Below are 12,436 nucleotides of genomic sequence, written 5' to 3' on the forward strand. Positions count from 1 at the left end.
ACACGCATACCGTCAACAAACAAGCGTTCGGACTTCTTTTACATCATTTTTCTTGTCACCAGCGCGGTCTGTCCAGCGACACATTGACAACAATTGTAAACCGGGTTGATCATTTCCAGAGCGTGGTGACGTCATCATCCCCGGACCAATCGCAGTCGCTTCGTCGCTCCGGACAGCGACCGTCAGCTGATCATCGCCAAAGTCGCGCCGTGCGGCTGCCGAGCAGAGAAGATATTGCCATATTCACGGTAAGCTGTGGTGTCAACGGTTCCGTGCAGAAGTCTGGAGTGACGTTCAGGACTACTAGGTTTTGCAACGAAGCTCCGCGTTCCGTGAGCATGACGTGCCAGAGACATGCGAATGAATCGCACTGGCTGTGCGTGCGTGCGGATTGGCACAGAGCTGTGCGAAACAGGTAGATTTTTGACCCGTTTGTCGGTAACTATCACAAGCAGGCACTTGCCACATTGCGGTATTGCGTATTTCTTGAAGGGAATGCTCCACATTTGAAGGTTTTGAGGCAGGCAGCAGGTATGATCAAAACACCTCACCTGTTAATGTCGATATGTTTCGGAGTGCAGAAGTCTGCTCTAGACAACATAATTTCCCTATCTGTTAAACATACTCCTCAATACGTCATCGTTTGATCATGTCATGAAACGCTTATCTGACGTCAGAATCGCTGGCAATCTGGCCGTGTACAAATTGCCACGGTAGCGAATGGACTCACTCAATTGTGGTACTTCTACGCGCCAAAAGATGGCGTTGGTGGTCTATGCGCGTATATTCACGATTTGATCGCTATGGGCGTGAGCTTTGGCCATTCTCGCGCTTTTCTTGCACATGTGTTCGCAATTTTAAATTTTTACTTGCATTTGCATTCTCGGCTACGGCACTATTTTTGAGTTATTCGATTCCCAGTCTCATGTCCGTAATAACTCGAAAGATCGCCTGCATGATGTACCAGAGAACGCAGTTCATCATGGATCTTGCCTTTATCATGTTCAGCTGCTTAAAAGCCAAATTCTGCCTGTAGATGCGGCGATTCGTGCCGACATACCCCAAACATGAATAAATCAATGGTGGTGTTTTTCTTGAACACAATGCAGCCATTAAAGGGAGTGCTCCACATTAGTATGGTGTTTTGAACTGAAGTAGCCATCTTGAAGATCATTTGGTGCAGCTCACACCCCTGAACGCCTAAACCCTTCCAGTTTCTAATGTACATGCCCGCGAAGATGTACAGAATAATACGGAGAGGCTATTTCCAGGCCACCCAGGCATCAATGACGCCGTAATGGCGTAATTTGTATCCTGCTATTTCACTATCCGTGCGGCAATTAATGCCAAGAAAGATATCATTAAGTCGTTTATATCTGGAGTTTGTGGCCACAAATTCTGGACATAACGGCCACCCATTGGCTCTCAGTCAATGCTCTGCAAGATACGAGGACGAAATCAAACCATGACCAGTGAGGGAACATATTTACTCCACGGAGAACTTGTGTTGTTTAGAGCGGTCTTCATTCCCGATGCCTTCTTCAGCATTTTCAAACTTGAAACATTTCCTTTAAAGCAGGACTCATGTGGCGTCTCTATGACGCTATGCATCTCTGCATACCTTCGAAACTGAGGAACGAAACGAGAGGATTTGAAGTCTTCAAAGTGGATGACTGTGGGCTGCGGGGAATGAATGGCCTTGAAAATGGTTATCTCAGTTCAAACCCCATACAAATGGTAAACAGCCCGTTTAAGTGTCATAGGTCATGAACTTCACCCACGCTCAATGGATTGTTGCATCTTTTTGGCTACAAAATTAGCACACCTTTCTACTCACCAGGGTTGTATTTTCTCATCCAGTTTCGGGAAGCGCTTCAGATCCTAGCACTAACTTGGATTCCAGTCCGTTACCCAGACTTTGAGAAGAAAGCTGATCAACTCCGGAGACGGTCCGTGGAACCGTTTTGTAGGCGTATTTTCGGGTCAAGATTCCACATTTCTCACTGTCCAACCCATTCCAACCTACTGTGCGCACTACGCCCCTGTTACTTTCTATATCATCTCTATCTTAGGTACACCTAACTGCGATTGTAAAGACAATTGTCTCAAAATTCGTACCTATCGTTTTAAATACTTCATTTAAAGGCTTAGAGCGCGCCATTCACTGACTTGTTGCGCAACATCCAATGGCTTTTTTCGCGCCATTCACTGGCTTGTTACACGCCATTTGTCCGCCTTATTCCTAGTTCGCCACTGTCAGCCCAGGCCTGGCGAGGTGTCGCAGATACCCACCGCTTCCTGAGAGCGCGGCTTGCCACGTGTTTCAGAGACCAATCTTGCCACGTGCGCTGCGCTCCAATCCCCGGGGCACGCCGTGCGTGCTGGGCCTGGTCTGCGCCAGCACCGTGTGCGTCAACCACCGCTGCGTCGACTGCAAGAGAGACTCGGACTGCGTGGGCGACTTCTTCTGTAGTTATCCGGGCCGCCGCTGTGTGCCGCTAGTGTCGCTGGGCGGGGCCTGTCACCGCCACGGCATGTGTTACACTGGCCTCTGCATGAATTACGTGTGCGTGCAGTGCGAGGAAGATCATAACTGCCTGCCATATGGCCAGTATTGCTCGCCAGTCGGGCTCTGTGAGGATTACTACGTTCCTGAGTACGGAGGGTACCTTGACTATGAGTCGGGTTATCAGGCACATGGTTACTATGACTACGAGGGCGGCCTGATTTACAACTAACGGTGTCGTGTCCTCTGCCGTGCGAATTTCACCATCCCCTGACATGGGACTTCCATTTTAAGCCCTCATTGGCTCCTGACCAATGGCGGCGGTGAAAATGTTATTACGCCGTGAAATATGTGCAGAAGTGGTGTTTAATGGTACCAGCGTGGGAGGATGTGCGCTCGTAATTGAATGCGAATCAGTCTAGCCTCCAGCTTGGATAGTACACAGGGCGCTGCAGCGTCGGTTGGTCGTTGTCCACTGATGGATGTTCTGTTGAGTGTGTAAACGCGCTGCTGTCTTCATTTATTCTGGATGCGAGTGTCAGGAGAAATACACGATTGTTATGTGCGCTCCACGAAGTCAGGATTCTTATTGCAGAAGTACTTGTGCCGAAGGTAAAACATTGCAAGTTAGGGTGAGAGCTACCGAATTTGTTAAACTTACCTGCAAAATACGTCACTTCTCAAAAAGGGATGAGGAGAGGGGGGGGGGGGAGCTGAAGCCCCAACTGAACAGGAAACTACCCTCCTGTATTACGCAATGTTTCGCACAACTTTAGCTCTTCCATTTATGCATCAACGGTCTCAGGCAAGTTAACATGTGTATTTTGAAAAGTACCCAAGTATCGTTGTTCAATGCTCGTCTTGCCATCCAAAAATCTTTCTTGCAGTCACATCACTGCGCTCTTAATAACAACGGATACCGCCTTGGGTGCAGATAACGAATTGAAGTACATTTGACCTAACGCAGGCATTCTGATCTTGTCGATATACGGCTCAAGTCCTGACGACTTTAATGTTCAACTTTTCAGTATCCTGTGGCAATCATTGGTCAGCATGTTCCACATTTTGTTCAGTGCGCTATCAATGTTACGCCTCCTTCAGGCTTCCGCTCTCTCAGAACATCCGATGTCCATATAGCTGCTCAGCCCTGCATTCCGAAGGCGGGTGGTGGTTGACAGGCATCACCTGTGAACGGCGCCGTCGCATCCGGTGACCTCGATCGGAGCAAGGTCAGTGACCTGCCGCCTCATCCGGAGTTTGCCTGGTGTAAGCTCATAGTTAGGGTTGGTAATCTAAGATGGCAAAGAGCCTGGTTGGCGGTGTCTTTTGCGGGCACCTCTTCCGCGGCGCTGTCACTTCAGCCTCAGACCGGACGCTCAGCGGTCGTGGTCGTCTCCGCCGATTGGCTTCCGCATAACGTTTGTGCGTGATGTACAACCGTGCTAATGGCCTGTGTCTGTTATGCGACGGTCTGGGGCATCCCTTCCGTCAGGCTGAGAGCCAGGGGTGTGAGTTTCAAAGTCACAGGGGTGTCACTTTGGGGGGGGAGCTGAGCCGATAATGTTGATCGAATGTACCCAACAACCTGATGCCTCACCGGACCTGTCCCCGGAGATCTCTCGGAAATATGGATAACACCCCGCCGCAGCACCACAAAGCCAGCTCCATTCCACGAGGACAGGACAGGCGACCACGCTGACGAAAGTGTGGTCCGATGTAGGAAGGCCGTGAATCCCCCTCTTTATTGTTCTTAAGGACTCAGCCATGAGTCAGATCGGCCATGGGAGCCAATAAGGCGTGAAACCGACTGCACGGTGCGGGCAAATGGCAGGTCGTCTGACACGTCCACGAGCCACTGGTCGGCCTTAGCCTGCCTGGCCCTTGCCACGCGGTAATCCTCTTGGCACTGGACAGTGCCATAAATCATGCAAATAGCACCGGGTGCCATTTGCTGCCGCGGGTACCAAGAGGCACGGAGCGATGAACGACCACACAGGCCCCAACCCGTGTCCACTGCAATTGGCATCCGCTTTCAATTGTTGCAATTGTTGCAGTTTTTGCAGCGTACTGGTCAAAAACATTGGAAGCGTAAGTCATTTCAAGCTTTTTAGATTTCCCCGACTGGAATGGCCTGGCCTGAACAGGCTCAAAGCGAGGCAATTTACAAATGATATTATTTCTGAACTATCACACCAACGTTGCATTTGCAAATACCTTTTCTTGATGAACTGTCATGAAAGTCAAGCCTTTTAATGCACTAATAGAGCCAATCCGCACAGGCTTTATTCTATTTAAGTGCCGACTGCCCTAAAATATGTCAAAATCCATGCGTAGTCAGCTGTTTTCCAGTTCCTTTTCAGGGGCCATATCCATTTGGCTCATGTTGGGTCCCCCTTTAAGTGTCCAATAAACGTCTCAAACACAGGTAAACAAGTGCAGCTCTAAATACGCTACTAAAGCACTTGGTAACCAACGGAGTGGCCAACGGGTCAAAACTCACCAGCGCCATTTCAGCACACTGTTACTTATCACTCTTAGTAAAGTGAAAACAAAATCATGCAGCATACGTTTTGATGGATGAGTATCGTTATAATGATGTGATATATGATGATCAGATAAGTGGCTTATTCAACATCAAGGCTGCTTCTGGCTTAAACGGGCACTCATGAGAAGGGGGAAGGGGGGGGGGGGGGAGCGCCGGACTATGACGCAGCGGATCCAAAACTCTTCCTTTACAATGTCGACATTTTAGCCCTTCCTGACAGGGCACGTATGGGGGCCATTGGCAGCGCAATCAGATTACGATTCGCCCTTATCGGAATGTCATCAAAGTCTTACTATTTCCCTATGCAGAAGGGAGTAAAATCTTTTCGCCGTATCCCGGCGAACAATGGCACCGCCCCCCCCCCCCCACAGGGAACGCGCCAACGCCAAAAGCCAGTGTTAGTGCCTTTAAAACTACTTCTTACAGCGGCGAGTTGTGTATGCTACCAATGCACTGACCTTTGCCGGATTTGGGAAAGATATCCTCATGGTGTTCCACAAGAATACGCTATTAGGAGTGAGAGTGATTATCGCGCCTTGAGCAATTGCAGCCGACTACTCCCATCCTGCTGGATGCATATGTGTTTTAACAGTTAAAAGCATTTTCGCCGGCTAACACCGCACGATTGTGAGATGTGCCACTGCTAGACTTCCCGGCGGGTGGCTGTCTAGTTCAGCTGGGCACTGCATGATTAAGACAAACTCATGCCACGCGTACGCGTTGTGAGCTTAGACGATATCAAGGTCAGAAACTCATATATGAAAGGTGTATTAACGGTTTACTACAACGCACAAGGCACACGCGTCGTTCCATTTCGCTAGTGCTCTTCTGAACGAAATGGACTAACTATGAGGTAAAATACAAAGCTTAAATGTTCTTCAGAAACGACATGAATGAAAGCACCGCGACATCAGGACAAGCCGACCTCCTCTGGGACTGGTGAGGGCCCGGACCTGGGACCTAGGACCCGACAGCTCCGAACACGCGAACATCACACCAGCCGCCGGAAATCCTCCTAAAAAGTCACCAGCACCCTGTTGCCACTCTGTTGCCACCCGATAGCGCATCCACATGTCGTTCACGTAACCCTGAGCCCTTCATTCGGGCTCCTCGCATCCCTTTCGTCGTGGAGACGCTTCGTGCATGCGGAATCGTGGCCTCAGCATGGCATACGGGATGGCAGGTAGCTGGTTCTGTTCTGTCGGCCTTGGCCAGCTACCCATGGCTCCTCGGCGCTGGCTACATCCCGCCATTGCACATTCTCAGCAGCTGCCACGGTGAGGAGTTTGGCAGTGCGCAGCCTTCATGTAAAACGAACAGCATTCTACAAGCTCACGCAACCGTGACAGGATACTCAAAACTCAACAGGTGCAAGCAGCTACAACAAGCAAGACTCGCGGGAGTCCACAAGACAGCTACACAAGACAGCTACAACAGACAGACACTCCACAGACACTGGAAGACACTGGACACTCCACAGACACACAGACAGACAGACACACAGACACAGACAGACAGACACACAGACACTGGACACTCTACAGACACACAGACCACAGACACAGACAGACACCACAGACACAGATACAGACACTCCACAGACACAGACAGACACTCCACAAGACAGCTACAACAACAGCTGCAAGGCAATTCAGACTCGCTGCTGGGCCCTAACCGAACGCTGATTATCACGACATTACGAACTATCTCTTGAGCCATCAACTCCAAGAAAACAAGCTTGCGCATAAGTTCGTGCAAGATGCAGTGGCGTACAAGCTAAACAAAATGAATGCGATGGTTTTGAAATATGCAGCCCATGCTCACACATCAGTCGCTTTAATTTGAAAAGACTAGTATACGCATGGCGGCATCAAAGCGACGGAATGCTAACACTGGAAGACCAGGCCGCAATGGCTGTCGGAGCCGGCATGATCGTGCTGCTCACCATGCTCACTTCACTGAACTTATGTTTGCATTGACCTCATGCCACCGACTACCGGAGACAGTACGCAAGGTCCATCTTTCCACTACGAATTCGCTCACAACTGAAGTGTGGTCCCGCGGGAGAGCACCACGTCGCTGCCGAATGTCTTTGGTGTTCAACGGGATAAGGCAGCAACACGAGCATCACACACTGATGCCAGTAGATGATGAAACGATGGCGATGAACGCACACGGCATGGCCGTAGCTGGACATGTCGACGGGGGATGCGGCCTCGGGTGAACGCTCCCCGTTCTTCCGCGCGGGCGGCGTGGGAGTGGACAAGCCTCGGACGACGGCCCTTCGCAGAAGCCTCAGCCGACCTGGTATATCGTCACTCCCGCGTCACCCATGCCGCGTCGGAATTTCTCCGGAGCCCAATCCGTGTCTCCTGTTGGGCTTAGCCCGCGAGCCGGAGCCAGACCCAGTCCATTGCTGACTCCGGACAGGAGTCCAGGGAGCCGGACTCGGCCGTTCGCCAGCAGCTGGACGGAGCGGGTCTGAGCCGGGAGGAGCGTCCGAGTCCCGTCCGGAGTCCAGCTAAGGCCCGTTCGGAGTCCTGTCAAGACCCGACCGGAGTCCCACCAAGACCCGTCCGGACTCTAGCCAAGCCCGACCGGAATCCAGCAGAGACCCGTCCGGAGTCCAGCCCCCGCCCGGGCGTCCAAAGTTGCACACCGCGCTTTGCTCGCGGCCAAAGTCGAGACCCGTCCAAAGTGCTGGGTCGGCGTTCCGTCCGTGTCCGGAGCCCAGCCTCGGCGTTCCGTCCGTGTCCGGAGCTCAGCCTTGGCGTTCCGTCCGTGTCCGGAGCCCAGCCTCGGCGTTCCGTCCGTGTCCGGAGCCCAGCCTCGGCGTTCCGTCCGTGTCCGGAGCTCAGCCTCGGCGTTCCGTCCGTGTCCGGAGCTCAGCCTTGGCGTTCCGTCCGTGTCCGGAGCCAAGGACTGGCGCTCACTAGGCGCCCGTCCTGGTGCTGTCACTGTCCGCCAGCTCGGCGGTGGACGTACCACTAGCGGTCTGCTCGACCCCAGACTCGCTGCTCACTGCTTCACTGTCACTGCTGTAGCCCTCGTTGCTGTACACACCGAGCGCGCCCGGCTCGCGTGGCGAGCGCGCGCGGCGCGCCAGACGAGCGCGCGGGATGCACGCGCTGCCGGCGCTGCTCGTGTCGTCACCGGAGCCGCCCAGACCGAGGGTCCGCGCCAGCAGCTCGGCCTGGGTCACGCCGCAGGCCGGAGGCGACGGCGGCGGGACGGCGGCGGGTCGGCCGCGGTCGGCGTGACCGCGACGGCCAGCGGAGGGTTTGGATACTTGTCGCTGCCGGTGGCGAGCAGCGACGGCGGGCCGAGGTAGGTCGGTGGGTCGGCGGAGCTGGCGCTCTCGGCCGAGTCACGCTCCCGTTTGCGGAAGCCGCAGAGGGTGCTGCCCGGCCCGCACAGTGAGAGCATCACGGGCAGCAGGAACAGGCCGTGCATCAGGCCCGAACGTGATCACGAGGAAGATGGTCTTGAAAAAGACCTCAAAGATGTAGGAAGGCGCGAGACAGAGCGTGCTCACGCCGGCTATTGTGGAGAGGCCCCCTAGTAGAATCGGCAGTCCCAGGGCGTACAGACTCTCCTCCACTCTCTTGTCGGCTGACTTGCCGTGCGCTGACATGTATGCGTAACTGATGTGCGCGGAGAAAATCCACCGAGAAGCCAATGCACATGATGAGATTGATCATGGAGATGCTGTCCAGATTCACGCCCCACAACGACATGTAGCCGATGACGCCGATCTCGATGCTGAGGATGCTGAATGCCACCCACAGCGAGCAGATCGGGTTGGGGATGAAGATGAGCGAGATGATGCACATGATGATGGCAGCAATGCCTGTGGACTGTATGGTGATGCTTCTTACGTAGGTGTACTGAGAACAAATACAGAAACGCAGTGGTCAGCTGGCGTGCTGAAGCATGGTGCTTCATTACTGACACGTAGGGGATGGAAGAACTGGACATAAAATTGACTAACAAGCCATGCTCTATGCAAAAGTACCACGACAGCCGCACAGGGACATGTGGGAACAGATGATGACTCACGCTAGTGCCAGGAACTGTCGACATTCGCAGGTCATTTGTGAACAAACGTCCCAAAATTTCCGTTTAAAACGTAGCCGCATCTTTCGTGCCAGCATTGTTTATCCTGCTCCACCGAAACCTCACCTGATCAAAGAAGATGAAACGAGGATCGAAGACTTCGGCTTCGAGCGGAGACTGGTCACAGATAGTCCGGAGCTCCTCCATCATCAGGCTGCTCTCCGTCTCGCCTTGGACATCCTTGATCTGGATGATGAAGCGGGAGGCAACGATGTGCCGGCCCGTCTCGTCAAACGCCACGTCCAGCTGGGGCGTGCCCCCTGGCCCGCTCAGCATCACCTACGAAGGAGAGCGGCAGCGTCAGCAGGGGCGGGTACAGGAGTGGCAATCGGGGGGGGGGGGGGAGCAGGGGATTGCAGGAGGAGAGATATTGATTGGACACCGGGTCGGTAGGCGGAATGTGGGTAGTGGAGAATCAGGTGAGTGACACGATTGGAAAAGGTGGGCAGAGGCGGTCCCAGGGGATGCCTTAGTGGAGGGAAGGGGTCAAACGGGGACAGACTCGGACAACGACTACTTTGGTCAGCGGAAGTGGACGCGGTAGCGGCGCAGGCAGTCAGTCCCCATGAACTCTTTTCGGTGGGTTGCTCGTGCAACGGTTGACTGCAGACGTAGCTCACCATCCCAAAATATTCAAGCAATCGTGAATCACCAGACTTACGTGTCCTTTCAGTTACACATATTCCGTGACTTTGACCAACTCATCGGCGTGCACTAAAGCATTAAAGGGAATCATGTGTTATGAATCGCAGTGCCTCCAATCAGCGGCGATTTGATGTAAGGAGGTTGCTAGCTGATCACCTGCTGAGGCCATAGTTACCTTCACATCCAACATATTTTACTCGCAGTTTTTTAACACGTGCCAGAGCAGCCGGCTGAATGCAATGCGCCCGGGTGGGGGTCAGTTTGACGTCAGCCTGATATCTACAAAATCAAAAGAGTTAGACACACCAAATTCACAGAGCAGGTAGGACTATACATGAGTTTACTTGTGTCAGCTTCTCAGGTCCCTAGATCATGACCTTTAGGTCAAATAAGGCCACACAATGTCGAACCCCAAATCGGTGTCCGAAGTGCCTCAGATCTTCTCATGCAACCATCTTTTAATTAAATACCTCTTCTAAGCAAAAGGTCACTGGTATCCATCTCTGGTCAGTGATTTTACTACACCTTCAGATAGTCACGGTGATCAAAAACATATGCCATTGTTTTAATTTTTTAGTTAAATATGAGTCAATAGCTATGCTAGGCGGTATGATCCTAAAAGAACATAAAAATAATCAGGGTAATTCTAGGTCAGTGACTTCCTCTGACTTTAATGAAGTCAATATAAGATGTCTATTGACGCCCCTATGATCAATACATTGAAAGGATTGCAAAAACTACTCCATAAAGAAAATTCATCAGTTTTCCAAAACCTGTTAAAAAACTTTTTTGCCCAAGAAACAAAAACCAGATTGGCCTGACTTTGGCCTGTCGATAGGTCAAAGTAGAAAAGAAAGGTACCTTGTACCTTGTAAGGTAACCTTACAAGGTAGGTAAGGGAACCTTACAAGGTACATCCATACTTATACCAAAATATTGAATATCCAATTGTCTATAGGTGTACAAAGCTCGGCGCGACTTTGCATCTTCGATTTAAGTTGCTCTGGAAAAATACTTTAAGGGTAAAATTGGCGCCCCCTCCCGAGTGCCTGCTAATTCAAAAATTAAAACTATCACTTAGGTTTCTGCTCAACGTGACCTTTCCCCCAAAATAATGTCACTTGCTTGAAGTGAAGAACAGTGACCTTTTCCTTAGTGGAGGTATCTATGCACAAAATACCCCCCGGGTTGCATGGAAAGGTCTGAGACACTTCAGACGTCGCTCTGAAGTTTGACTTTGCTTGACCTTACTCAATCTTAAGGTCATAAGGTATGGATCTCAAAAGTGAATTTGGTGTGTGAAGCTCTCACATTTTAATATCAGGGCGGGGCAAAACTGACCCCCATGGTGCGGTTGCACCCAACCGCCAACTGGTACTCCCCACCCCCCCCCCCCCTCCCTATGGCATCCTTTGACTAACCTCCTAACTAATAATTCGTAACAGTTCGAAACCGCAGGTAGGCGTACGGGTTTAGTGGCAGAGCAAACTATTCCTACCAAAATCGCCTCGGATTGATTTCCCATTACGATCCAATAACCTGATGCTATTCTGCTTAAATTCAAAATTCATGCGCATCCCCTGTCTACAGCATTCTGCTTTAATCCGTTATCACGATTGCACCCACTTCCTACAGAATTGGCTGCGGGTGGAGCGCGCTGATCAGATATGGTGTGAAAAGTCACTGAAGTGAGCGTTGTTCACAGGGGACAGGTTTAATACGCGTTTAGTTGAATAAAAGCTGTTATGGGGGCATCCATCTCATCTCAATCGCTCTTCATTTGCTTAGCCTCTGCGCCAGTGAGTCACCAACCCACGCCTCGGCCACCCACCCTCTTGAGGCTTTCCGTCCACTTCTCGTATGTAGAGAGGTCCACCTCCAGCACGTCGCCACCCCACTCCAGCGTCCCCGTCCAGTCACGCAGCCACGAGTCCGTGTAGAACTTGTCGGCCACGAAGCGGCTCGACTCCAGTTTCTGCAGCAGCGTCTCCACCTCCTGCTGCACCTTCGGGTCCGAGTAGTTGAGCCGGCCTTCCACGATGACCTGCGCCCGAGGGAAAGCGTGAGTTGCTGCGGGGATAACGCGCTGGGTTGTGGTCTGCGAGAGCCGGGTTCGACACCCTCCGCTGGAGAATGCCACTGGCCTCAGCTCTACTAGGGACGTTGAGCGTTACAACCCTCGCAGTTACAGGCGTAGAGGAACAAGCACAGCACTTGTGGTAGCAGAGTCAAAGACTGCCAGTGACTGCGCTCTCCAACTCAGCAACAACTGCTCTCTCCAACTCAGCAACAACTGCTCTCTCCAACTGCAACTGCAACTGCTCTCTCCAACTCGCCGTGACGTTTGCCACCGTCCTGGGAAAGAGCTTCTTGATGCATTTAACCTGTTGATTTCAGACCTTCGGCCCCCTCCCCCAGCTAAAACTGGATGCCGTGTGTTCACTAATTTATTCACTGGTTTCTTTAGGCTTTGCTTTTGTAGGTGACAATCAGCTGCACGTGCCACATGTATGCAGTCATCGTATGCCGACGGCTGAAGGCACCAAAACACGCATTGTTTCACCTTCATACGACCTTTCAGCGGTTTGCCCAGACCGACTCCTCTCTCTAGTTCCTCGCCATAG

The 12,436-nt window shown here is 52.0% G+C and overlaps 1 protein-coding gene across 1 annotated transcript in view; it reads right to left on the minus strand.

Annotated features, from left to right (window-relative positions):
* Window positions 1-5,332: 5,332 nt before the first annotated feature.
* The window catches only part of LOC119113430 (patched domain-containing protein 3-like), a 7,887-nt gene continuing 783 nt past the window's right edge, over window positions 5,333-12,436 (minus strand). The window contains 6 exon segments of the mRNA XM_037237743.1: window positions 5,333-5,372; window positions 8,467-8,510; window positions 8,512-8,712; window positions 8,714-8,938; window positions 9,234-9,446; window positions 11,644-11,882. Coding sequence (XP_037093638.1) covers window positions 5,333-5,372; window positions 8,467-8,510; window positions 8,512-8,712; window positions 8,714-8,938; window positions 9,234-9,446; window positions 11,644-11,882 — 962 coding nt within the window.

This window comes from Pollicipes pollicipes, unplaced genomic scaffold (genome assembly GCF_011947565.3).
Source record: "Pollicipes pollicipes isolate AB1234 unplaced genomic scaffold, Ppol_2.1 Scaffold_7262;HRSCAF=8765_pilon_pilon_pilon, whole genome shotgun sequence".
Classification (NCBI taxonomy): Eukaryota; Metazoa; Arthropoda; class Thecostraca; order Pollicipedomorpha; family Pollicipedidae; genus Pollicipes; species Pollicipes pollicipes.